Source organism: Drosophila santomea, chromosome 3R (assembly GCF_016746245.2).
Source record: "Drosophila santomea strain STO CAGO 1482 chromosome 3R, Prin_Dsan_1.1, whole genome shotgun sequence".
Classification (NCBI taxonomy): domain Eukaryota; kingdom Metazoa; phylum Arthropoda; class Insecta; order Diptera; family Drosophilidae; genus Drosophila; species Drosophila santomea.
Window position 1 is genome coordinate 16104668 of NC_053019.2, and position 27553 is coordinate 16132220.

The 27553-nt window shown below is 42.6% G+C and overlaps 5 protein-coding genes across 8 annotated transcripts in view; 3 read left to right on the top strand and 2 right to left on the bottom strand.

The window, feature by feature from the left end:
* The window catches only part of LOC120452422 (cGMP-specific 3',5'-cyclic phosphodiesterase), a 45934-nt gene extending 28048 nt beyond the window's left edge, over positions 1-17886 (top strand). For 2 of the 3 annotated variants that reach the window (XM_039636648.1, XM_039636647.2), the window contains exons 2-13: positions 929-2082; positions 5874-6138; positions 7673-7918; positions 7976-8241; positions 12865-12945; positions 13029-13316; positions 13384-13627; positions 13688-13779; positions 13867-14190; positions 14985-15138; positions 15264-15423; positions 15485-17886. In XM_039636648.1, the coding sequence (XP_039492582.1) occupies positions 1360-2082; positions 5874-6138; positions 7673-7918; positions 7976-8241; positions 12865-12945; positions 13029-13316; positions 13384-13627; positions 13688-13779; positions 13867-14190; positions 14985-15138; positions 15264-15423; positions 15485-16106 (3465 nt within the window). In that variant the 5' untranslated portion in view covers positions 929-1359 and the 3' untranslated portion in view covers positions 16107-17886. The remainder of the gene's footprint in view (positions 1-928; positions 2083-5873; positions 6139-7672; positions 7919-7975; positions 8242-12864; positions 12946-13028; positions 13317-13383; positions 13628-13687; positions 13780-13866; positions 14191-14984; positions 15139-15263; positions 15424-15484) is intronic. The other variant, XM_039636649.2, reaches the window with a different exon arrangement.
* LOC120452423 (probable cytochrome P450 313a1) lies at positions 8378-10322 on the bottom strand. Its single transcript, XM_039636650.2, has 7 exons — positions 10114-10322; positions 9859-10059; positions 9618-9803; positions 9483-9555; positions 9282-9408; positions 8658-9231; positions 8378-8592 (listed from the first exon to the last, which is right to left on the bottom strand). The coding sequence occupies exons 1-7, from the start codon at positions 10268-10270 to the stop codon at positions 8432-8434; spliced, it is 1479 nt and encodes a 492-aa protein (XP_039492584.1). The 5' UTR covers positions 10271-10322; the 3' UTR covers positions 8378-8431.
* A 217-nt stretch (positions 17887-18103) lies between the features above and the next one.
* On the top strand, positions 18104-19106 carry LOC120452145 (ribosomal RNA processing protein 36 homolog). Its single transcript, XM_039636235.1, has 3 exons — positions 18104-18263; positions 18322-18859; positions 18915-19106. Exons 1-3 carry the CDS (start codon positions 18198-18200, stop codon positions 19043-19045), a joined length of 735 nt encoding a protein of 244 aa, XP_039492169.1. The 5' UTR covers positions 18104-18197; the 3' UTR covers positions 19046-19106.
* On the bottom strand, positions 19049-19901 carry LOC120452146 (39S ribosomal protein L11, mitochondrial). Its single transcript, XM_039636236.2, has 3 exons — positions 19687-19901; positions 19344-19628; positions 19049-19279 (listed from the first exon to the last, which is right to left on the bottom strand). Exons 1-3 carry the CDS (start codon positions 19819-19821, stop codon positions 19109-19111), a joined length of 591 nt encoding a protein of 196 aa, XP_039492170.1. The 5' UTR covers positions 19822-19901; the 3' UTR covers positions 19049-19108.
* Positions 19902-20070: 169 nt separating this feature from the next.
* Positions 20071-22614, top strand: LOC120452144 (serine protease HTRA2, mitochondrial). 2 transcript variants are annotated; one of them, XR_005616441.2, is made up of 4 exons: positions 20071-20938; positions 21004-21518; positions 21595-21916; positions 22257-22614. XR_005616441.2 is itself a non-coding variant. In XM_039636234.2 (3 exons), exons 1-3 carry the CDS (start codon positions 20351-20353, stop codon positions 21758-21760), a joined length of 1269 nt encoding a protein of 422 aa, XP_039492168.1. In that variant the 5' UTR covers positions 20071-20350; the 3' UTR covers positions 21761-22614. The 2 variants fall into 2 exon arrangements, 1 of the variants encoding a protein (XP_039492168.1); XM_039636234.2 differs by having other exon boundaries at positions 21595-22614.
* The last annotated feature ends 4939 nt before the right edge of the window (positions 22615-27553 follow it).

Here is a 27553-nt window from a genome sequence, read left to right on the forward strand (position 1 = left end):
CCAACTCTTCCTCGCCCCCCCCTCATTTTCATTTTAGACATTTTTCCTTTGCTGTTTGTCGGCGGCACTGTGAAAATGTCGGAAATGTGAATGCAAGCCACCTTTTGAGTCGTGGTTTTTGCTTTCGACGTTAGCTGAAATTACCTATGCCCCCTACTGGCTAAAGGGGGGCTATAAATTTGTGTCCCATTGAAGCATTTAAATTTATTTCCATTGCGCATTCGGGCCGAGATTTCAAGAGCTTTCTCCACTCTGCAGAGGGATCAGCGAATTTATTACCCGCAAATAAATTCTATGGGATACATTCACATTTCTGGAATTGAAAACCCAGGCGGAGAGCACTCTTAGGACTTGAATGAGAAAATCTGTGTTTGAAATTCAAATTACCAGCGAAGTGTGAAATTTATGTTTCCCGCTTTTGTATCTCAGATAAAAGTAATTTTTAGTATATTTGGATAGAGAACTACTCCTCCATCGGGATTCTAACCAATATTTTCTGGGAACATTTTTTAACTTTCATTTAAAATTGCGTAGGTAAGGTGTGGTATGCTTAATGAAATGGCTGTAAAACGCATTAAAACTTAGCAGAGTCAGAGAAAGTACGAGGACGAACTACTCTCCGGAAAATCTCACGTAAAATCCCTGGCAACTTCCCGGCAACTCATTAATTTTTAAGCAACTGATAAGGAGATACATAGTAGGTGGGTCGTCCTTCGGCCCACCACCGCGTTCCGCACTCAAAGTTAATGGCTTGGTTAGGCCACGCCCTGCTCATCTAGAATTTCGAAAGCGATTCCCGTAATGGCAGCGAGCCATTAGCCTCAAGTGGCAATGTGGCAAAGTTGCGTCTAAACTTTCCATTTGTTCCGTTTAAGCTGGCCCCTAATCCGCCATCAAATAGTAACTTTCTCCGCTCTTCCTTTCGCAGGTTTCTTCAATCAAAGGGAAAATCAACTGTTAACCGGCGAGTGGACGCATTTAAAGCCATCGAAAAAGACAAAAGACAAACAACAAGGCAAACGTGCATGAAGGGAAATCTGGCGGCTAACCGGCCGATGAGTCTGGGCCATCATCAATTACCCCATTGCCTCGCACCTGTCCATTAAAGCCGAGGCGTGTGGAGATTGTGCGGATTGTGGAGAGCAACAGGTTGGCCGGCCAAGTCCTTGGGGACTCCAAGACACCAAGACAGCAAGTCGACCAAGTCACCCATCCCGACACCCGCATAAGTGGGCGAGTACGTGACTTAATCAGCGGACGCAGCTGGATTCTGAGCCTGGCTAACGAGGCGACCAGTGCGATCACAAAAAAGAGCTGAAGAAGAAGGAGGCGTGTCCCCATTTTGCCCGCTATGATTTCATGCACGGCACAGTGAGCAGCAGGAGCAGCAGCAGCAGCAACATGACAGATGTGTCATCGCCAGCTGGTGGCGCCGCCTCTCCGGTCGAAATAGCCACCACCAACTCTACAGCCGCCACTACGTCGGCGTCGGCGTCCTCGTCCAAACCGCTGACCAATGGCGCCAACAAGACGGCTATATCAACGGCAGCTGGAGTGACACCGGGAGCTGCTCCTGGACCTGGTTGTGGAGCAATCCCCGCCAGCAGTTCGAGTGGCAATCAGGTCAAGCTGGAGCATCATCACCGCCAGAGCAATAACAATCGACCTGCGGGCAGCAATCGCAGTTCGGAAACCAAGCTGAGATCTCCAGCCGGCGAGAGTGACGGCGCCTCAAGGCTGATGACACCTGCCGGCAGTTCCTCCTCCCCATCGCAGTCTCCATCTCAATCCCAATCCCAATCCCAATCCCAATCCCAAGCCAGTATACAAACCCAAACGAGTCAGCAGGACAGGCTGGCCAAGGCACCGAGCACCACGGCATCTCAGCAGGATGTCGATGAGGTGGCCCGCCTGTTTGAGGAGAAGCCGGAAGCGTTTGAGAAGTGGCTGACGGAAAGGGCTCCTCCAGAGGCACTCAGCCGGCTGCAGGAGTTCATCGAGAATCGCAAACCGCACAAGCGACCCTCGGTCACCTCCGATCTCTTCCAGCAGTGGATGGCCGCATCGCCCACCGTGCAGCAGGTGAGCACTTGACTGAAGTACTTGCCATTATTTTAAATGATTTTTTTTGCTGATTTTATCAGTGTTTTATTAATTGTACATTTTTCTTAAATTATAAATCAGTTTTTTAATAAATGTATATTTGTCTTAAATTATAAATAATTGTTTGTAATTAACAAGATCTCATATACATATTTATTAATGCAAAGTAAGAGATGTAATTTTGTAATTAGTACAACGACCTAGTAAAGTTTATAGTTTTCCAATTATCTAAGTGCCACTGCAATGACTTTTATGCCGAACCTATTAAAACTGTTTTTGGAAAATGTTATAACGCCACTTTAGTCGCCAGCCGAAAACTTGACTGAAAGTTGTTCCAGCACTTTCCTTTCGCCCAAATTTGTATGCAGGCTGGCCTGCATTATTACACCTCCATTGCATCCTAGCAATCCTTTTCAGCAGCAGGCGATTGCAAGTGCAAATGCAGTTGGCCAAGTGGCGGTGGCAGTGGGAAGTGCAGTTGGTGCCCAGCACTTAGCCACCATCCAACAGCCAACCAGCCAACATCTATCCACTCAACACAGTCAGGGTTCTATTTGTTCAACAGTAGTTGTAGTACCGAGAGAAGCGACTGTTTGAGCTGGTATTTGTGTTTGTACTGCTTTGTTTTGCCCTGTTTTGTTGTACTTTTGGCACTGCTGCGCTGGATTTCCGCTTTTATTTAACTTTGTTCGCCTTCTTCTCGCCGAGCGAATTAACTAAATTGATATTTTCACAAATTTCCTTTGGCTGGCTTTCCGCTTGTCTTTGGCTGTTTGGCTGTCTGGCTGTCTGGCTGCGTGTGAAGTTCCCTAATTGGAAAAACTCACTCACGGTGGCATTTTCCCAACCTTTTGCTTATGTTTAATTCAGGCACTAAAAATGAAATTACACGAGTCGAGCGAACCGATATGCCCTCCTGAAATCGACGGCCGAAATTCATTTTATATATGTATTTATTTATTTATTGCTTATTTATTGACAAGCTCCGCCTACAGCAGGTTTTTAAATCGCTACCGTCGGCGTCAAGTATTTTTCAATTAACTTTTATTTGATATTTTCTGTAACGGGGAAAAATAACATAAAATAAAAAAAGATATACATATTTGGCCTGACCTTTGTCGATGGCGAATGGTCGTTTCGCATATTTCGCAAAATGAATTATGGGTTATGGGTATAAATTAATAACGACACTTTAAAATTATGATTTGGCTTTAACCTTTAAATTAAAATATGACATCTGATTTCTGAAAATATAATATAAATAATATAAAATAAAATTGGTTTGACAATATATTTTTGTTAACACGTGACATTTAAGTTTGATTCGAGCTTTTTAAAATAAAACGTACGCATACGTGTATGAATGTTTAACATTCAGTATAACTCTTAAATGCAATCGAGTTTAATGAGCTCGTTTACCCATAATTGAACTATTTGCTTGTTTATTTTGAATGATGGCCCATGATGGCCATGATGATAAGTGCATGAACTCAAAAAGTCGAGCACCCAATTGCACTCTTTTGAGCCACTTGATGCCAATGGCAACTGTCGTCGGAACTCACTTGTGCATTGCATTTTTGCGAATACCTACCTATCTAAATTATGCTAGATCAGCACTCGAACTGCAAATTGCACTTCGACTGCAATTGGTTGAGCAAAAACAGAAGGATACAAAATATCAAAACAAGAAGTGCGCTCGAGTTCAGCATGGAAATCGGCACTCACCTGGGCACTTGTGCATCCAAACTAAAAGTCAGTGGAAAATTCTTTCAGCCAGTGCATCAGTGTGTGTTTATATGTGTATGTAAGGGTATTTGTAAGGGGAGGGAAAATGGAAAATAACTAGGCCAGTGTCCTGGGCAAAACAAGAGGCAGTCAACCTTTGAGTCCTTTCAGCGATTGTCTGGCTTAGTAAGTGAACTTTCTCTACTTTCTCTACTTTTTGCTTTTGTTGGCCGCAGGTGAACGGCACGTGTGCCAGCCCCTTTTTGTTGTCGATATTGTCAATTTATTTAAGTGCATGTTACGCAATGCAACTGCAATCCCCGCACATGAAATTGACAGTTCTTAGCCCCAGTTGTTTAAACGTATTTGTATCGCGTTGGCCGTATCGTTTGTGCAGTGCTGAAATTTTCATGCCATGCAGGACGTTTTTCCCATTAAGAGTCATTTCGTTTTCATTTTTCACTTCCTTTTGCACGGAGAATATACAAAAATCAGAAAAAAGAAAAGAACAATAATAAAAACAGAACGAGTGCTCAACATCGTATTGTTGATTTTATTGTTGTTTTAAGAGGGAGCACTCAATGCCACTGGCTGAAGTTCAAATTTACTTAACGCTCCGACTGGCTTCGCTTTGTTTTCATTTCCCTTTATTTGTCTGCATTTTATTTAATGAATTTGCATTGTTCCCGCCCGAAACACAAATACAACTGTTTTTCTAACTTCCAGTTCAATCCAAACAAGGCGGAGATTATTTTATGCTCTGTTTTTCGTTGCCGAGTCTTTTGTGAGCTTTTCTTTTCTTAAGCTGGTGCTAAGTCGAGTTTTAATGGCATTTAATTGCTTTGAAATAAATCATTAAGTGAAAATGAAAAACATAGCATTACGCAAAGAAGACCATCCGAAAAACGACGACAGCTATTGGTTAAGGCTTATGCAAATGAAATGATAACTTAGTAGAGCACTAGAGTTAGTGGAGCAGCAGATATTTGGAAAAGGTTTTCTGCAAGCGGCCTACTTATTCTTAAACATAGTAATTATTGATATTTGTGGTCATGTGCCACATGGAAATGTTAGTACACGAAAAGGCAGCACCGACAGTAAATTGCTTTAATTTGTCAATAAAAATAATGGGTGTTGTGGGTGGCAGGAACTGTCTGGAACTGGAATGGGATGGCCTGTTTTCAGCACCAGGATGGGGACAATACACGCAATATAATCAGCTCCCAGTTCGCGGCTCGCAGCTCCCAACTCGGTTAATTGGCCACTCGCACGCACAGGTCACAGGTCACAGGATCGGGCGAACAGGGGCCAAAAGGATGGAGGCCTTTTTCGGTATTCAATTACCACATTGCCACAGGAGGGGAGAGGTTGGGCAGCCGCTTGGGGCCACCACTGCCAACTGCTGCTAATAGTCGCCATTTGAACCGGACCAAGTTAATTTCCAATGAAATTCGGGGCTCGGGTTAAATGGCCAGAAATCGAAAACAGAACTACGACGAGTAGTGCCACGTGCGGAGAGACAATAGCCTTAATATAGCCTTAAATACAATGCTGAATGTTTAAAATGCGCCCGCTCCTTCCGCCTAGTAATAATGCCACTTAATATAGCTATTTATATGGCGAACTAATTAAATAGCGGAATTATTCTGCTTTCTCATGCCAAACAGCAGAATTCAATTACTGACCCGGCACGTACATGCACTGCGCAAAAAGATGTCCAAGATCTTCTAAGGAGGAAGATAGCTAAATTGAAGGAAATCTTTCAAGTTCCAAGCGAAACACTATGAATTGTTTATTAGTTTAAAAAATAAAGAAAATATCTATATCAATACTTGAAGAGTATATCATAATATAATAGAGTTAAAAAGAAGGATTTGTTTTATATCACTGATGTGATTAACCTTTTTAGTTTCTTAACTTTTACAAATCTCAATACGAACACGATTTCCCGCTCAGTGTGGTGATTTTTTTGTTTTCGCAAACGCAATCTAATCCCGCCATTAACCTTTATGCTGTGTGTTTTCTCCTTCCACGTTCGCCGACAGAAATCGCCGAGGAGTCTTTCCAACTCCTCAGCATCTTCGCTTCCGGAGTGCCGGAGGCATCTGATGGACCTGGACGAGGGCGAGCTGTTCATGGAACTGATTCGCGACGTGGCCAATGAGCTGGACATCGATGTCCTGTGCCACAAGATTCTGGTCAATGTCGGACTGCTCACCCACGCGGATCGTGGCTCGCTGTTTCTGGCCAAGGGAACGCCCACCAACAAGTATCTGGTGGCCAAGCTATTCGATGTCACCCAAAAGACAGGTGAGTCTGCAATACAAATGCAAAATGACCTTTCACAATTCTCTTGTTCTCTTCTGGCTACGTACAATAGGTGTTGCCCCACAGATAAGGGTATATGTATGTTTGTTAGCGGGTAATCTCGCCTTAATTGAGGTGAACAATGCAGGAAAATGAACTGCAACTGCACAATGGCGGAGGAAAGCAAAAATGAAAATGGAAAATGGGTTGCATAAGCCGAGTCAAATGGGGTTTTCACAAATGCAGTGGGCATAAATTGAAGGACTCTGTCAAAAGGCAGATAGACTAGGGAGAATAGGGTCAAATAACATGAACAAGCTCCGAATAGAAAGAGGCAATCAAGATGGAAATTTTTGCATTTTAATTGGTTGCTTTTGTGATTTTGTAACATTACTTTCCTGGAAAGTGTGGTATCATACTAAGGTACTCTGCAACCAGACTTCATTTCAATGGAATCTATGTAATAAAATGTCACCCTCAAAGCAGCTTATTTAGTAAAAGGATTATGGCCCGCAGAAAGGGGCCAACGCAATGGAAACTAATTGAGACTCATTAGCGGCCGAGGGGTGGCCTAAAGTGCTGGCTAACACATTAGTGAAATTAAGCTCGAATGGAGGAGGACATTAAAACTTTTGGAGACCCCATAAAACTGAAAAGGTCGCCATCAAATGTGATATATCATGTATTTCTGAGAACGTGATGCCACAGGTTCCGCCCACAAAAAACAAACCGACGCACATATAGCATTCATACAGAAGTGCGTTACATTCGTAATGAATCTTTGGCACAGATCCGTGAGTAAAAGCCACCGCTTCCGCTACATAATTCAGAGGGGAAAATGCGAGAAAGATTAGAGCTGGGAAATGGCGGGTGGAAATGGGTGCTGCTGGTGCGGCTGGTGCTGGCCTCAGATACAGATACAGATATATCTAACGCTTCGGATGCGATACGGATACATGTGAGCCGCTGTTTGTGTGGGGGCCTCTGAGATTATGATTGAGGCGGGACCGGCGAGCTCATGCAAATTCACATTTGACTTCTTGCCCTCGGATTTCGTGGGGCCTTGTCATTATTTATTTATACATTATTCTCTCTTTTTTCGGCCCAGGCCGTGTCCCTATATCTTTTGCATGGCAGAGTGAATATTTTGCCTATAAATTTAATACGTACTCAGACGCACGACGGGCTTTATCTGGGTCCTAATACGCTTTGCAACGGTTGAACTAATTTTAAGGCCGTATACTGCAAAAACGTTCAGCGTGTTTAAGTTTGAATTGTAGCCGAATTAAAAATGTATTATATGTTTTTGGGTAAACACACGGGTTGTTTACAAGCCCTTTTTTCTAGTCTATCAGCAAACGTAAAAGGATGCATTTTAAAACAGCGTAGTAAAGCGAATATTTGCCACAACTGATACCTCTTTAAATATAAATGGTATAAAGATGTAAAAATTCGTAAAAATGCCCGTTTAATTCCTTTCTTGGCACATCGTTTTGCATCCTTGATTGACTCCAATTTGAATCTCGTTTGATTGCAGCACTCAAGGACGCAGTGACTCGGGCCAGTGCCGAGGAGATAATCATTCCCTTTGGCATCGGAATCGCGGGCATGGTGGCGCAGACAAAGCAGATGATTAACATCAAGGAGGCCTACAAGGATGCGCGCTTCAACTGCGAAATCGATCTGAAGACCGGCTACAAGACGAACGCCATCCTCTGCATGCCCATTTGCAATTACGAGGGCGACATCATAGGCGTGGCGCAAATTATCAACAAAACGAATGGTGAATAAATTAACGATTTGTGCTCCTCAAAAATGTACTAACTTGTTTTCCTTGCAGGCTGCATGGAGTTTGATGAGCACGACGTGGAAATCTTTCGGCGTTATCTGACCTTTTGTGGGATTGGCATACAAAATGCCCAGCTCTTTGAGATGTCCGTCCAGGAATACCGGCGTAATCAAATCCTCCTCAATCTGGCGCGCAGTATCTTCGAGGAACAGAATAATCTGGAGTGCTTGGTCACCAAAATTATGACAGAGGCCCGCGAACTTCTCAAATGCGAAAGGTGCTCGGTGTTTCTAGTGGACCTCGACTGCTGCGAGGCGGTAAGTCATTTTAGACAATGAACTATATTAAAAAAGGGTTTTTTTAAGCTTTCCATGGGGATGTTATCATTTTTGTTAAAAGCAGAACCTATCTGGGCTTACTCTGTTGCAATCATACCAAATAACATCTGAATGCTTTATTTAATTATTATTATTTATTTTATTTTGTGGAAGCAATAGGAATAGAAACCTAAGTGCGTCGCTGAAGTTTAAGTAAAGGATACTCAGCCAGTTTCATGGTCATGTTGTCCACATACACCAGATCCTTGTAGAGAAACCTGGTGCTAATCCTGTAGTTCCTGAGTATTCTGCATAGAGCGAACTTTGAAGACATCATCGCATATTTTGACCCTGAAATAAATTTAAAGTTTATTTATTTACATATTAATTGGATTACATGGAGGCGATCAACCAACCAATGCAATTTCTCTTTCCTCTCGCAAATGGAATGTAGGCATATGGGTGCCTGAGCTCCATGTTTTCCGCCAAGAAATTATCGGGGTTAAATTTGTCTGCTTCTGGGCCCCAGACTTCGGGATTTCTGTGAGTGTGAAACATGTCGATGCCGATGACCACTCCTTTGGGAATGAGAACTCCATTCGAGAGACGAACATCATTCTTCGTTTCCCTTGCTGTTATGGGAATGGCAGGAATTAGGCGTAGGGTCTCCTTTATCACGCGCTCCAAATAATCCAGCTTTTGTATATCCGGGTATGTTATTTCAAAGTTTCCGGTCTCTGGGAAGGCAGCACAAAGCTCCTCAAAAACCACATCCTGGTGTTTAGGATGATTGGCCAGGAGAAAGAGAGTGTGGTACACTGTAAGAGCTGATGTATCATAACCGGCGGCAATCATAATACAACATTCACTCTTCACGTCCATATAGGAAATATCGCCCTTGCGGTATAACTCCATTGCCCGATTTATCACAATGTTCATTTCGGGATCTGAATCGCTCTCTGGCGACAGGGTGACCTTTTTATTAACCACCTGAATGAAGAGTATTACAATTAAAGTATTTCAGGTACTCCTTTACTTACGTTGTCCAACATTTTTTGAATTCTAGAAAAGTTATCAGCTCGTAGTTTATCATAGCTGCATAGTTTCGAAATTATTTTGTTTTGAACCAAGGGCATCAATATATTGAGAGTGGAATGCGATATTAGCCTAGCAATGTTAAAGTAAATATAATTGTCGTCTTTTACTATAGGTAAACGAAATTGGGTTTGATTTATGCTTACGATTCGAAGCATTCCACTAGGCTGCCATTTTTGAAGTGTTCATCATGCTGAACCTCAGAACCCATTGTGGTTTCTAAGAAGAGAATCCAAATTCAGAACAGTTTATCATACAATAAACTTAAGTAAATAACTTACGAGCAGCTATTCTGAAGGACCATTTGAGCATCTCTGGAACCACATCTGTTTCACCCTGGTTGACATAAGTATCCAGAACATTCATTAGAATTTTTGTCTCGGTGTCGAAAATGTGAAAGAAGCTAAGCAGAAGATCGTGTTTGAACGCCGGATTAAAGTGTTTGCGCCTATCAATCCAATCGGGATCTGTTAGGTGTTTGAATTCAAATTTGATTATCCCATAAAAATGCAGTGTGAGTACCTTGTTTCCCCAACAATCCATTTCCCATGCAGGAAGTTATCGCATTCACAATATGCTGGCTCTTATTGTGGCAATCAGGGGACGAGAAGATATCCTCCACAATCTTCGGATCGCGTGTCACTATAAATGGCACCGGACCCATCCACGTCAAAATGGTCGAGCCGTACTTATTCAAATACTTTGTTCGAAAGCTTAGTTTACCTATTTAAAGTTGATTCAATTAACTCCATATTCGAATTAAAGATTTAAATTTACGTTTATAGGTGATGATATTTTCGAGGGAACTACCAAGAATGGGCAGCCCTATGGGTCCGGGCATCCTTAGCATAAGCAAATACAGCCTTCGGCGACTCCATAAGAAATATATCCAAAAAAGAGCTCCGGCCGCCAGTAATAAGTTGATCGTTAGCATACTAACACTCTCACTTTGAGGAAATATGTTCGCTATAGACTCGTTTTCTTGACTGATCCGAATCGCAGATATGGTTGGGCTTTATATAGACGTGTTGCAACAGTACCAATAAAAATTTCTCAATTATTATAATTATTATAATTATTCTAATAATTTTCTTGTTATTGTCTTGATTAAAACCATTCATACTCTTTAGATATATACTTCGTAGTTATGAAACGGGGTCAGTTGTAAAATAATAAAAACCACTTCATAATTGTGCACATATTTTATAAAACTAGTATCTTTTCTGGAGGTACAATATACATTTGTATTATTCCCCTTCCCCCGTCTGAGTTACGCCACTGTCTGCGCCCTACGTCGTTTCCATCGATATTGATATTCAAATTAATTGACCGACTTTTCTCAGACCACACTAGAGTGTCTAAGCAAATTTGTTGGTGATTGCCGAGTTCTTCCCAAATATGCTGCATAAATAATAAAGCTAAATCCTGCAGACACCAGCCTATGTCCTTCACAGTTTCATTTACATTTTTTAAACGGCACCGCGTGACCATTTTGTTCGTGTGTTCGTCAACCCAAAGGAACTGAAAATGTTCAATTTATAAAGTTTTTTCTCTTATTTTTTTGGAGGGAAATAATGGTGGGCGGAATTCAGCAACAACCAAGTGTCAGGCATCGCGTGAAATTCTGACAGCTCGGTGGTAAAATGTCCTTGGGGATTTGCAAAATAATGTCCAAGTCTGGGCCGAAGTTTCGCTGATTGCCTGCCTTTAATTCAATTGACTTGTTTTTTAATTATTATGATTATAATAATTGCAATGTAATGTACTGTAACCAGTCTGTGAACAGGTTTTCATAAAATGGCGGAAGTAGTGTGTAACAAACAACGTTAGTGGGCTGCTTGAATGGATTTCGGTGCAACGCACTAACTAGTTTACCCTCTGCCACTGTGTTGAACTGTGTTCTGTATGCATTACTTCAACCTGGCGCGATGTTTACTTCGACTCACTTGTTATCAAATTCACTTCGAATTTCTTGATTTCGAGCCGTGATGCTACCACTCCGTCATTCTGGTCAGGAGATGCTTCAATTATTTCCCCTCCATTCCCTCGATCCGAGTTCTCCACCGCTTTTCCGAAGCGAATTAAGCCCGCAGCATTTTGCTGTTTCATATTGCAGAAACATAGCTTGCGGATGCACACGTATTTATTGCTACGTTTTTTAATGCCGAAAGATCCGTGTTTCTTGCAACGAAGTACTACATGCAATTGCTGGTACGTACGCCCTTACAATCAACAATTAGCTGGGTATGGTATAGCAGTGATCACGCAGATAGACTGACTCAGTTAATATTTATTTAATTACAGAACATATTTTATATTGCATTTTAATAATTATAGGGAACGCATTCATTAAAGTATTAATTCAAGCCCCTCAATGGAAATGCCTTGAAATGAATTCATTTAACTTAAATGCATGCTTCCATTGTTTTCGAGTAAGTAATTATTCATTCGAGTCTTGCTTTTGGGTAAATTTATCGAGATACACATTACATCGAACGAAGGACACGTGTTCAATTGTTTTACATATTCCGCCTTGGCCACCAGGGCGTATGAATAATGCCGAAGGATATTCCTTCAGGAATAATGCATTAAAATTGTAAATGAAATTGCTAAGAGGAGTGAAACAGATGTCCTGCCCTCTGGTACATACATACATCAGAGATATTTTGCTTGGCCAATTTGATGAATGCATATCATTAAATTACTGCATGCTGCATTAATTTACAGCCAGTGGTGGAAAAATAAAGGCCTTTTATATGAAATTGAATGCCTTTTGTTTGACCTAAATAAAAGCTCTTAATTACACACGGCAACTGCTATTAATTTGATGTGTGCCGGAAAGTTCGATGTGCCAAATTAAATATTGTTGACTTCGATGATTGTTTAATTCGGGAAATGGCCAGGGCCAAATTAGCCATTATCTGCTGCCGGCTGATAATGCAAATGCATGTAAGTGTAATGGGCAATTTATTAGTCCATAAAGCTCAACTGGCCCACTGGGGCAAGAACGGTCGAGTTGCGCCGGACGGACTCTGAAAACTTGGCTGACATGCCCGTCATGTGCAACATGTCAGCTTAATTATGCTCGGGTGGCCGGAGGGGGGTGAGGGAGTGCGACTGTGTGCGACCTCTGATGCACCGAAAGAAAGGGGTACAACATGTATTTAAAAATTTTAAAATTATAGCAGGAAAAGTAATTATACACAATGGCTGCTAAAGCCAAATTTAAAACTTTATAATAACTTTATTATAATAACGCAAATGAGCAAACATGTTCAATTGGGAAACTCAAATCTAATGCAGAATGTAGAAAATTATCAAGTGAGCTACATTTTATTTATTTTTCGATTCAAACCCTAAAAGATTTGTATAGTTTTTTCTACGTTTTGGGTGGGATTGCGCGCGCAATGCAATGGCGCAATGCAATTTATCAACAAGTTGGCGGCTTGGGGGTAAGCCGTTACGAGCTCCATTAGTGGCAGCCACTTTATGTACCCCCTGCCCTTCCTCTCGCCCCTCTCACCGCAGAGCCATTTGGAGAAGATAATTGAGAAGCCCAATCAGCCAGCCACCCGCGCCATCAAGTCCGCCGATAGCTTCGAGGAGAAGGTAAGTCCACCTGACGCCGCTTGACTCGCTTCCACATCATTGATTCTGGTTTTTGATACCCTCGCCTTCAACTGATCGGACAGAAAATGCGCAATCGTTTCACAGTGCTCTTCGAACTTGGTGGGGAATATCAGGCTGCCAATGTATCGAGGCCATCTGTCAGCGAGTTGAGCTCCTCGACGCTGGCACAGATTGCTCAGTTTGTGGCCACCACCGGGCAAACGGTCAACATCTGCGATGTCATCGAGTGGGTCAGGGATCACAATCAGATTCGGGCCGAGGACGAAATAGATAGCACTCAGGCCATCCTCTGCATGCCCATTATGAATGCGCAGAAGAAGGTCATCGGCGTAGCCCAACTTATCAACAAGGTAAGTTCACTACCTTCGTTTACTTGCTGAACTTATGTAAATAATACCAATTATAAATCTTAACCAGGCCAACGGAGTTCCCTTCACCGAATCAGATGCCTCAATTTTCGAGGCATTTGCCATCTTCTGCGGCCTGGGCATTCACAACACCCAGATGTACGAGAACGCCTGCAAGTTGATGGCCAAGCAGAAGGTGGCCCTCGAGTGCCTCAGTTACCATGCCACCGCCAGCCAGGATCAGACGGAGAAGCTCACCCAGGACGCGATTGCCGAGGCGGAGTCCTACAACCTGTACAGCTTCACTTTTACGGGTAAGTGATTATTAAAGTATTCTTTGATATTAAATTCTAAATATTTCACTTTTATTTCAGACTTTGAGCTGGTTGACGATGACACCTGTCGCGCAGTGCTGCGCATGTTTATGCAGTGCAATTTGGTCTCGCAATTTCAGATACCATATGATGTAAGTCAATTTCTTTAACTAAATGTAGTATCCTTTTCTACGATTAAAAAATAAAAAATCCTTTTCATTAACCTATTATATTTGCAGGTCCTTTGCCGTTGGGTCTTGAGTGTTCGCAAGAATTATCGACCTGTGAAGTATCACAATTGGAGGCATGCTCTTAACGTGGCCCAAACGATGTTCGCCATGCTTAAAACCGGCAAGATGGAGCGCTTTATGACGGATCTGGAGATTCTGGGTCTGCTGGTGGCCTGTTTGTGCCACGACTTGGATCATCGTGGCACCAACAATGCATTCCAGACCAAAACGGAGTCCCCGCTGGCCATTTTGTACACTACTAGCACGATGGAGCACCACCACTTCGATCAGTGCGTAATGATTCTCAATTCGGAGGGAAATAATATTTTTCAGGTAAGCGCATAGCATTTTAAAGCGTTAACTACAGGGTCAAGTAGTATAAAAGCCAATTATGATTTATGTATAAATTTCAACCATTTATTCTCTAAAATAAAACTGTGGCTACTCTAACCACGGACAACACGTACATTGCGGTTCTGGGACTTCTTGTTGAGTTTTTGATTGGCGGCATTCTTGGCGCGTTTGGCGGCATTTAGGCGGGCCTTGCGAGACTTGGAACTCTTGGATTTGGTCGAGGAACTGGTAGAGGATCCAACCTTGATTTTCCTTTTGATCGCGTACTTCAGGTTGCTGAGATACACGATTTTCTTTTTTGAGCCGGACGATGAGCTGGCTTCTGTGGTGGTGGTGGTGGTTGTTGAGGTGGTGGATTCCGTGGTGGAAGTGGTGCTAGTAGTTGACTCCGTACTTGTGGTGGTGGAGGCAGCTCTAACTTGAGCCACACACAAAACCATCGAAAGGACGAAGAGAACAGGGAACAACTTCATGTTGGATGCTTCAATTGAGAACTGATATGCCTTCTGCTGGGAAAATATCACTTTTATAGTAAAACCAAGATTGTCTAGCGACCGCCAAATTAACAAAAATGTTTGCTTAACAAAATATCTGCGAACTGACTCCACCTTGACTTCAATAGGGGGTAAATTTGAAGCACATGTCTAGTACTACAGTGACGTCATAGGCACAGATGTTTTCTTGATAACCACTTGGAAATAGAATTTGTTATGTTTCAAATATGGTAACTATTGACTAATGCGAACTTTATTTTTATTTTCTTTATTTCTAAGGCCTTGTCACCTGAGGACTATCGTTCGGTCATGAAGACCGTGGAAAGCGCCATTCTGTCCACCGATCTGGCCATGTATTTCAAGAAACGGAATGCTTTCCTGGAGTTGGTGGAAAATGGGGAGTTCGATTGGCAGGGCGAGGAGAAGAAAGATTGTGAGTTCAAATAACTGCTATTTCCCTATAAACAATTGTTTTAAGCTTTCTTTATAGTTTGGCCAGGTTTAAAGATTTATTGTAATATTTCTTATAACCAAATACTTAATTTCACTTGATTTTAGTACTTTGTGGCATGATGATGACTGCCTGCGATGTGAGTGCCATTGCCAAACCATGGGAGGTGCAGCACAAGGTTGCCAAGTTGGTGGCCGACGAGTTCTTTGACCAAGGAGACCTTGAGAAGTTGCAGCTGAACACCCAACCAGTGGCCATGATGGACAGGTAACTTACGAGTATGATCCAAATAAGGTGTTCTTTAATGGCTTTATCATTATCATTATAGGGAGCGCAAGGACGAGCTACCCAAAATGCAGGTGGGCTTTATCGACGTGATCTGTTTGCCCCTCTACAGAGTACTTTGCGACACCTTTCCGTGGATCACTCCCCTCTATGAAGGAACCCTGGAAAACCGCCGCAATTGGCAGGATCTGGCGGAAAAGGTGGAGATGGGCCTAACCTGGATCGATCACGATACAATTGACAAGCCCGTGGAGGAGTTTGCCGCCTGTGCGGATGAGGAGATCAAGGACATCGAGTTCACGGTGACCACGCTCAATTGCAATCAGCAATCCCAGCATGGCAGCGAGGATAGCCACACGCCGGAGCACCAGCGAAGTGGCTCCAGATTGAGCATGAAGAAAACCGGAGCCCTGGGCAAGGCAGTGCGATCGAAGCTTTCGAAGACTCTTTACAACAGCATGGATGGCTCAAAGCCGAAGACTTCGCTGAAGCTGCTAGAATCCCATGTCAGCGAGGATATGGACGACAAGAGTCCCACGAGTCCTTCGCAACCGCAGGCATCCGGGAGCATGGGCCGCATGTCCGCCTCCTCCTCCACTTCATCCGCCGGCGGGCAGATGGTGGACAAGTCCAAAAAGCGATCCAAACTGTGCGCGTTGTTATGACGAAAGCCGTCCAATTAGAATATGGCGACTCCCTCCAGCACCACGGGCAGTGAAACTGACCACAAGTGCGGAGGGGGGATGACCGACTTCTAATTGGATTTTGGAGTTTCGAAAACTCACAGAAAAAAATCTTGTTGTGCTCCACCTGTATCCATTAAAGGATTTGGTACTCGATTTCGTTTGGTTTGAATGTTTTTGTTTGTGAAACTACACTTTTCAATAAAATAACTTTTGCTTTAAATGCCAGTACAGTAAATTACAATCCCTGCTTAACATGGAAATGAATACTTTACCCTCTTTCATCTTATTTTATCACATTCAATATATAAGTCACTATTTATTATAAACAATAGACCTATAAAGTGAAGTGAAACAGCAAACATTTCAAACTCTAAAGTATATTTTCATCAACAAGAAACTAATCAAATCGAATCGAAATCGAAGACGAATACGAGGGCAGGAGTATATGTACATGTTTGATATATGTTTTAAGTACTATAACTACCCATATACAAGCGGATGAGCATTAGGCAGAAGCAAATGCACTTGCAATATTAAGCATAAGTGAATGTCAAAATATGTGATCTATTTACGGTCCCGCAGGTGCGAAGCCCCCGGGTTGAACCTTTGCCGGATACTATCCTCTCTCCCTGTCTATCTATCTAACTATCTATCGAACTAACTATCTGTCTGTCGCTTTTAGGTGATTGAAAAACCGCGAAACTAAACTAACTAACTAAGTAGATCCAATCCAACCAACTAGCTAAGAGTGTACGTAGTCACCCCAACCCAAATCGTGCTAGTCAAACAAACGTATGAGATACTATTATGTGTACGAAACCCCTAGTTAAGAATTTTGAGGCTACATACCAGGCATCGGGCATTGGGCATCAGGAAGTCGGATAGGGATCACTACTAGTCCTCGACTGTGATCGGCGTGAAATCTACTTTATAGCTAACTAATATACTAATATATTTGTATGCACAGAAGTGTGTATTTACTTAGCAAACTATAGCAATATTATATGATATTTCCCACAAATCCCACACGTTGTGAGCACAGCACAAATATTGGGTGATCGAACAGCTCGAAGAATCGAAAAGAATAAAAGGCAGAAATTGAAGATGAATGGAGGACTCCTACTTTTCGTACTGTGTTTGATTGTATAAATATAAATATTAGCTTAAAGATACACAGCAGTCAATTTTTGAACTCGAACTCAAGCAAAATACAAATACGATAGATATTTGATTCAAGATTCACACGGTTAATATGAATAATCCGGTCCCACACTCTCCTAGTTGTTGCAATCAAGTTTACTTTAAATGTGTGTGTACGTGTACAAAGCAAACTACTTATATACTGTAGAGCATAAATATAAACTAAATATACATATACGGAACCTATATAAAATATTTACATTTAACTAATGTAACTATAACTGAATTGCTTAGAATTAACGTGTTTAAGGGCATTTTGATTAATTTTTTTTATTGGTCTGCGTGTGCTAATCAAAATTGACTATTAAAATGTCAACAAAAATAAAGTTTTACAACTATTTTTCTAGTTACTCTGCCGCTCGCCTAAATATCAAAATCCAGACAACTTTACGAGCCGATTTAAAACTAGTCCTGGATTTCGTTGTGACAATTGTATTAATTGTGTATATTTCCTGAACGTTTTGTTGCTTCTTTTTGTTCCCCAAAGATTGAAAAAATTATTCACGTTTGTTTAACTTACTATGTAAGACTTGCAATTAAATCAAAAATAAATCACACCATTGGGAATTACTCTAACAACTGTTTCTTTATTAAAACGGGTAAATTTATATTAATCAGTAGTGGGAAAACTAGCTTCTAAATTAATTTAAGAGTATAACATGTCAAGATTTAAGCCTTCTTAGTTTTGGTTTAAAGCATTAATTCAAATAAGGCGGGTAACTTAGTTCAGTGTTGACTAACGTGTGTCACAGCGCCTATCGTTACGTATCGTTATCGGACCCAGCAATCAGCTGCTTGAAACCCAAACAAACACACGTGAATTTTTTAAAAAGTAAATAAATAAAGTTTTTGAGGAAAACTAAAACAATTATGACCTCTCCCAGTGAATACTCCTCAGCTTCTGAGCACGAGGAAAGCAACGACGACGAGACTCAGGTATAAGTAACGCAACTATACAGAAATATGGTTTACAAATATAAGGACTCTTTTTTAGAATGCCATTCGTGAAGATCTCAAAGGAATGTCCTTCGAGGAGATAATGAAACTGAAAGAGGAGCTAGGCGCCAAGGTATACAAAGAGGCTGTTCTCGGTGGCAGGAGTTCCAGACCCCAAAGACCTAAGGCCAAAACCGACCTCAAGCGCCTGAACAAAAACAGACCCCGTGAAATGACCACCAGGCGACAGGTGCCTTTTCTGGGCGCAGAGCACCGAGTGGAGCGCAAAAAAAATGTGGAACTTCGAGATCCAAGATTTGACGAGAAATCAGGAGCATATAGTGCAGAAACCTTTAAGAAAAACTACCAATTTGTCTCCCAAATTCGAGCAAAGGAAGTTGGTCAGCTGAAGAAGAAACTGGACGAGGTGGAGGATGAGGCAGAGAAGCACGATATAAAGGACACCATGCAGCGACTTATCAATAAAAACGTGGAGGACAAGAAGTGGCACACCAAACAGAAGCAACTTAAAAAGGAGCGCTCTGTCATTCAGAAGAAACACGACCTTGGACAACAGCCTCACTATCTTACAAAGAGTACGTTTCTTAACCACAGCAAGATCAAGTTTATATTTTATTTTATCCCCGACAGAGGAGCGGCGAGCTAAGGAACTAGTGGCCCAATTTGAGAAGCTGAAAAACACCGGAAAACTCAACAAGCACATGGAGAAGCGACGCAAGAAGAACGCCGCCAAGGACCGCAAACGCATTGGTATAGAATAAGACTTACGCTTTAAGTATAAATGTATTTTTAAACAATTAAAAGCACAGTGCAAATAAGCAATCCTAGCCCGTGCGCAACATCTTTGCTTCCCGCTTCTCCTGCAACTCTCGCCGTTGCTGCTCCACAATTATCTTGCGCTCCTCCAGGAACTCGCCATAGGCCGCCGGATCTATTTCCCTGACCACTTTGATCCCACAGGTCCGGGCAATGCTGATGAGCATCTCACACATTTGCTAAGAGAAAAGGAAAACATTTTTGTTCGTATTATCATTCTCAACATGTTCTTAGAATACTCACCTGCATGGTAAGAAGGGCATTGGGCGGGTCCTGAATCTTAATGGCTGCAATCTCGTACAAGTGCTTGAGGGTGATCATGCCGGCAACCTCCTTGCCAGGCGTCATGGTGCCCCTTTGTATGCCCGCCGCTTGCTTTAGAAAAAATGTGGCCGGCGGATGGTGGATGACCAAGTCGTAGCTGCGATCGCTGTTTACGGAGATCCTGCAAGGTAGTGGGACTCCCTCTTTCATTTCCGCGGTCTTGGCATTGAAGTCTTTGCAAAAGGCGGCAATATTAATCGCTCTCTGCGTGAAGTAAAGTGTGCAATTATATATTTGTCAATTTTAAAGCCGGCTAACTCACCTGTCCCAACATAGGTCCCAGTGGAGGACCTGCAGCAGCCATGCCCGCAGGTATATTCGTCTTCAGTTTGCTCGTGTGCGTCACACGTTCCACCGTCTTCTTCAGGGATTTCAGCTTACCCGCTGCCTTGGACATTTTAATTGATTTATTTCAGCTAAACAATTGATTCAAACTGTTATGCAAAGCGAAATGTGTTGGTGGGAGGAAGAAGAAGCAGCAGCAACAGCTGACGGCATTGCTGTCGCTTATTTTCTAGCTGAAGTCTCTTTATAGCTAATTAGCTAAGAAAAACTTAAGCTAAACATCAATAATACATCTATGATTGTGGTTGAGATTTAATAGGTTTGAAAAATCCAATTGTCATTTGCAAAATAGCAGGCTTTTTAAAAGTAATACTATGAGAGCAGCTAAAATGTTAAAAGCCCTTTGAATTATAGCTAAATGTTCAATAGCCAAATTCCCGTGATAAGCAGACGATTAGCCACCCCTGATGCGAAGAAGAAGCATCGCGGCCAACAGCTGTTTGCATTGCCTATCGCCTATCGGTAGTCGAGGGTGTCGCAGCAGGCAGCTTTTGTGGCAGAGTGCCAAATTAAAATCAGCTGCCAGCTGAGAAGTGAGAAATTAAATAACAATAACAAACTACGAGTAATCACAGAAACCCATGGCTTTGCGCGGTTCCCACCGCTTGGAAGTGATCTTCAAACGCTGCATTGCATCTCCGGTGTTCCACAGCCACGCAGCCAATCGGCGGAGTAGCCAACTAGCGATCAAAGGCACCGATCCAAGCAGCAATGGTAACAGTGGGCAAGATCAGCAAAATGGTGAACAAAAAGCAAAAGGCTGGAGGCGATTGGTTCGTTTCTTTGTGCCCTTCTCCCTGGGCGCCGCGGTCAGTGCGGCGGTCATTAAGCGGGAGGACTTTACGCCAACGATCGCCGCTTCCAAGATGACAGGACGTCGGCGGGACTTCAACTTCATAGCCGATGTGGTGGCAGGTTGTGCGGATTCGGTGGTCTACATTGAGATCAAGGACACCCGCCACTTTGACTACTTCAGTGGCCAGCCGATCACCGCATCGAATGGCTCCGGCTTTATCATTGAGCAGAACGGTCTCATCCTGACCAACGCTCATGTGGTGATCAACAAACCCCACACAATGGTACAGGTGAGGCTGTCCGACGGCAGGACTTTTCCCGCCACCATCGAGGACGTGGATCAGACATCCGATCTTGCGACTTTGCGCATACAGGTAAGCGTGGAGATGAGTTTCCAAACAACACAAGTTCTATATATCCGACTATTGGCATCCTACAGGTGAACAATCTTTCGGTGATGCGGTTGGGCAAGAGCGGTACCCTGCGATCGGGCGAATGGGTTGTGGCCCTGGGCAGTCCGCTGGCCCTAAGCAATACGGTGACCGCTGGAGTAATCAGTTCCACGCAGCGTGCATCCCAAGAACTTGGCCTTCGAAACAGGGACATCAACTACCTGCAAACGGATGCTGCGATTACGTTTGGCAACTCCGGCGGACCCTTAGTCAATCTGGATGGCGAGGCCATTGGAGTTAACTCGATGAAGGTTACGGCTGGCATTAGCTTCGCAATACCCATAGACTATGTAAAGGTGTTTCTGGAGCGGGCGGCAGAGAAACGAAAGAAGGGCTCGGCCTACAAGACCGGCTATCCGGTCAAGCGGTACATGGGCATCACCATGCTGACGCTCACACCGGATATACTGTTCGAGCTCAAGTCACGAAGTCAAAACATGCCCAGCCACCTAACGCACGGCGTGCTCGTGTGGAAGGTTATCGTTGGGTCGCCGGCGCACAGGTGGGTTAACACCTAAATAGTTAATATATCAATCCATTATAATATTCAATGACAATTTTTATTTCGTTCGTTTTAGTGGTGGACTACAACCCGGAGACATAGTGACCCACATAAACAAGAAGGAGATCAAGAACTCATCGGATGTGTACGACGCCCTAGCCGATAATAGTAAAAACCTTGATATAGTGATCCTGCGAGGTGTGAAGCAGATGCACGTGACCATTACGCCAGAAGATCCCTAGTTAAGCCCTTATGCCGCACCTGTATCCTCGACCTACGACTATATCGTGTTCGCCTGATTGCCAATTTGAGATATTTATATATGTAAAAGAAACCTACCGATCCTGGGAAGAAATCTCTGACATACCCACCTCCCACACGCTTCTATTCCCAATCGAGTGAGTGCCTGCCTATATTTGTCTCTGACTAACGAGTAGGGAAATTTGCATAGATCGCGGGCTCGTTATCAGTGGCCATTATTAACAGCGGCACGACCATAAGTTAATCTACGCATCGGACAGCACGAAAATGTATCTCCGACTGGGTCGATTGGGTCGTCTGTCCGTTTCCGAACATCATCGATTTCTCTTTCATGGAGCGCTGTGCGTGTCCCCAACCATCCGTCTGCCCGTCCGTCCGTCCGTCTGTCTGATTGTCCTCTTCCAACAACGACAAAAATGTATTTACGCTAATTGAAATATCTTGCGTTGCGATCAATCGATGCCATATTTTTTATAGGCCAAACCTCGGCAGTGCAGAAAATGCAGCAGCAGCAGCAGCAGCGGGGCAGCAGCAACATCAGCCGCAAAAAACGTCGAAAACCGAAATGCAAATTTCAATAAATTTATGCAACTGTATTCCCAGCGCTTCACTTGGCCCCAGCTGTTCATACCCTCGGAAGGGGTATACTTTTTATGGCTTTCAATGGGTGCTGAGAAGTTCATAGGTTCATAGGATACCAAACTAATCGCACATTATTAAATCTGATTTTATGAAACTGAACCTTTAAAATATATATGCCCTAGTTAATGAATAATCCAATATGTAAATCTCATTTTATCAATCAAAAAACGCTTATTTTAAAGTATAAAACCAACTGTGTGTGTTTTAATAGCAGAAATAATTGTTGTAAATTCTTTGAAAGAGTATTCAAACCTCACTTAGCCGAGTTAGAATCGGTTTGGCTTCGGTTTATTTGTGGGTGACAAGGCAGACGTTGCCAATGATGATGATGTTGTTGCCGCTGCTGCTGCTGTTGCTGTTGCTGTCGTTGCGTGAAAAGTGAAATTCTTGTGATTATTAATTTTGTTTTCGCTTTTGGCGATGCTACGCTTTTTTGGCTTTTGAATATAAATTCATATATTGATTCCGCCGGACTGGCTGACTGGCCGACTGGCCATTGTTGTTGGCATTGTTGCCGTGGTTGTTTATGTGACAGCGGCCTTTATGACATTGTTGGCACTAAGTTACCTTTATAGCTTATAAGCCGCACGCATAAATGCAGCTTAAAGTTCATAAATTTGCCAATATTCACTCTGCAAGGGGTTAAGCAAACGGACCTCGCTTTTGCGATCGTGTAAACACTTTTTACTTTATTCACTGGCGCCCCACGCTTTTTGCACTTTCTTTCTGCCATTTCAGCCGCTTGGCGGGCATTCGTTTCCATTTCCATTTCCATTACCATTTCGGTTTTCAGTCTTCAGTTTTCAATCTCATTCCCAGTGCCGTCTGCACTCTGTGCGCCGACTAATTGAAATATTTAAAATGCATAAAAGTATCGCATTTAAGCTTTGCAATTAGTTTGCGGTGATCCCGCAGTTTGCCGTCGTCGTGGGTACGGATATGTAGATATACATATATATGTATGTTGTAGTCGCCAGTTGTTGTGGGGCGCTTAAATTACAAACCTGTGAGAAATTTAGTCGCTGTTTTGGTTGCTTTGGCACTGAGTTGGTCCATACACTGGAAAAAGATGGTTGAAACCACTTTCGATGGGTGCTGCGGAAAAGATATGAAAAAAACTAAATAGGTTACAATCTATTAATGCTTTTCAAAAGGTATTCGGTAGTACTGCTTATCGTAAACTTACTTATTACTTTCAAATATACTTTGAAGAAGACTACTTTTTTATTAATAAAGAAAATAAATAAGATTTTACAAATAATTGTATCCGGGTTTATTTCAGTTTTATGTACATATACATATGCAAAACTTTTATTCTGTAACATTAAGATAAAATTGAAAACTTTAGCTTAAACTAATTCTTTCTTAGCACGGACTGTGCTTAAAGAGAACAAAACTGCATTTCCTTGAAAAGAAGATAGTAAATTCAACATATGCTTTATACAAGTTAAACGTTACTAACATTCTATAGTAACACATTATAAAGAAAGGGCATTTACACTCGTATTAAATAGTTTTCGCGATGCGCGAACTTTATTGTGAATTAAGATCACAAAGTTGTAGTTGCGGTGAGCAGCGTTTTGCGGCTGTGATCATGTTCACACGCTGCGGCAGTAAAGCTAAAAACCTAAAAAACCTAAAGGCGGTAATTGTCGTGCTTTGACTGGGCTTACACTTTCATAAAAGGCGGCAATTAATAATGGGGGTCCATCAATCGAGCAGCACGTTTGACGAGGGTCATTTGGTGATTTGGCAACTCCAATTGAGTTATTAAACGTGCGCTTAATTGCAGCCACTGACACTTGGGGTCAAAAGTGCGCAAATTGTCGCATTAACCCAGAAATGTCAGACTAAGGATCTGCTTTTTTTTTTACCAGCTTGGTCTTTATTTCTCTTCGGAGGTGACCCCATCAGACACCTAAATCAACGACTTTCTCGTGCGCTGTTCCCATGAACTGCTCACATTTAAACATATTGGCAGGCGCATTGGAAAAGTGCATGAGGCAACAGCCACAGCAACAACAACAACAGCAACAGCGCCAGGCGAACACCTACAACAACCCACAGCAGCTTTTGTAATAGCAACAACATTAAAGTTCATGACACACAACTGTAAAATGTTTCAGCCCGAACAAAACTTTTACCGCCGATAATAAATGGCTGCGACTTTGCGCCCCCAAAAGTTCAAGCCATCATCGCGCCATCGTCCCGCATGTGAAAAGTTCTCCTCAAAAGACGGACAACTGGACACATGGAGCACATGGACCACTTGGATCTCGAATCCATGGACAGGAAGTTGAGGCGGCTGGCATAGTTGAAAACGAAGCCAAGAGCAGGAGATCATCGGGCCCCATGACCGATGGCCGCTGGCCGATGGCCAATGCCACGGGCCATAAATCACTTGAGTATGCCAAAAGTTACATAATAATTCTGCGATAACTGATCGTCTCGTCTGGTTTCGTCTCGGCGGCATTAATCAAGAATTCGGTCTGGGAAATAAAGCCATCGTCATCAATCCGTTGTCCAAATTGAAATGTGTTTTAATGTGCCATTTTGTGCGGCCAATGCTATGGCCAAATGGTATTTCCTTTCGGGGGGCTCGATTGCATTAAATCAACAGATTCATAAAAATGAAAAACACGAAAAATTATGATGATTACGCGGAAATGTGTGGCAACTGCGCTTTTTTACTTTGTGGCCACTGGGCTAAAATGCTTTATGAAATTGCACAAGTGTGTTGGCCATTTGCTGAATTATGGCGCCCAGGTTTTTCTCCATATTTTTCTCATTTTTTTGTTATTTTTTGTTATTTGGGTCGCCGCAGGGCGCTGGTGGTGCATTTTCATTAAACGCTTGGGAAACTGTCCAACTGGGAGCTGGGAGCTGGGAGATGGGAGTCTCGGGAGCTCTGTTTTTGTGGGTCAGTTTACACATCTGGCTTTTGGCTTGGCTGTAGTGTAGTGTTGGTCAAATATTTGCGCCAGCGCAAAGAGTCATCATCATTAATAATGATGGAAATTTCACCTGCTGGAAAAGCGTTTTTCGTTTTGCGTACTACTACTACTACTACTACTACTACTACTAGTACTACCGCCGCCCCATGTTTATGTTTTCTTTATTTAGGCAAATCCATCAATTAATCTCGAGAGCGTTTGGCCCACTGTTGGCAATTGGGAATTGGGTATTGGGTATTGGGTATGGGGAATTGGAAACTGGATGCCATTTGCTTGCTCGGAAAACGCCGTCGAGCGTGACGAAAACAAGCTTCTAATCTGGCCCAGCCGAACTGGCAACTTTTCGATTCGATCTGTCCCCGAATTGATTGATTTGTCAGCGCTCGGCCACTGACAATCCCACAAATCCCAAGATTTATGTCCAGCTATAATGGCCATATGTCTGCTGACCATTTTCAGACAAATTATGCATTGGCTGCGTAGCTCAATGTAATATTGAAATGATGTCATCGCGACGATCAGTCGATAAACACTTATCCATTTAAAATGAATGAATCCCCCGAACGGCTGCGAAGAAAAATACGTAATATCGTGTATTTTTTTTCAATTTTTTTCTTCAACCATTATCCGCCAGTACTTGGCTTTAGTTTTGTTAATAAAATAACAAGGATAATTATTTGTAGATTTCAGAATGATAGCTTTAAACAAGACTGGGTAAAGTCTCTTGATAGGAATTAAAGTGCAATCCATCATCATTAGTGCTAGCTTTTTCTTTCTGTGTGGCAAAGGCGGCCACCGAGATTACAGAGTAGAAATCGGGCCACCTGAACCATTTAATTGTTGAGATTTTTCACAAAATTGAAACATCTTCCGGCATGGAGAGCCAAGACAAACGATGTGTGCACCGAAATTAGTTTTTCGCATGTTGCCTGCCCCGAGGCGTGAAAAGATTTTCGCATGCAAGGTGCGGCGGTTACAGCAACAACAACAAAAACTACTATAACAACAACAACAACAACAACTGAAGCTTAAGCGGCAGACACAACAGCAGCTGGAATAACAACAACAAACACATCAGCGATACAACAACAACAAAAACAGCCACTGGCAGCGCGGCAAGTGTTGCTCTAATTTATAAAATGTTTTTTGCTACCAACTCAGCGGCTGCTGGAAAGCACCAAAAACTTGGAAAAGAAATGATCGAAGGGCGTGTACCTCAGCATATTTTAAAGTAAGTACACTTTGTCGATAAAAAAAAAAGCTTACAATTTACATATAAATTAGGAGGAAATGTGCTTCAAATGAAGAAGATTGATTATTATAAATGGTAGTCTTATCTATGAATGACCTGCACAGCCACAAGTCCGGTTTTTTTTAGCCAAAGTCGAGGGTATTTTTCACAAATTAATTGCCTTGCGGTTCTCACACACTCACACTCTTCTAAGGCATGGCAGAAATTTCACTTCTATAGAAATTCCGGAGCTCGGCGATCGCAGAGCCTGGGGCTTTTCTTTCACACTTTTTCTCACTGCCGCTGTCACTTGCTTTAGTTGCTGATGTTGCTGCTGTTTCGCCAAAGTTGCTGCTGCTTCGCTGATGTTGCTGATGTTGCTGCTGCGCCGCAAATGTGGCTGTTTCTGTTGGTATTGTGCGATTGCCATTGCCTTTGTTTATTACGCATGACATGCCACACTCGCCCACTCATCATAAATGCCATCACATGTTTTAATTAAATGCCAGCGCAGCGAGGCCTTAAAAACTTTATATTTCTTGTCCATTAATTGAAATTACAAAGCAACACGATAATATCCGTCTGTCAGGCGCTTTTTTGTTTTGTTTCTTGGTCTCAGCAATAATTTTGATTTTTACTATTTTCACGAAGATGTTACCAAGTTGACAATGCGTCAGCAAATGGGGGAGCGACTTTCACTCCTTTTGAGCGTGGAAGGTATGTTTATTTCCCAGCTGTCAGGTAGTTCGGATTTTATGTTCTATTGTGGCCATAAAGCAGGCCAGTAAAACATATTGCATGGTTCGATGGATTATCGACGGCTCGAGTTCGTTGCCAGAGTCTTTTGTTTCATTCAAGGGTGGAAAAAAAAAAGAAACACGAAGGGGGAACAACGAGTGCGTGGGTCGCTTTTTGGGTGCCATCGAACCACTTTCGTTGCTGCCATC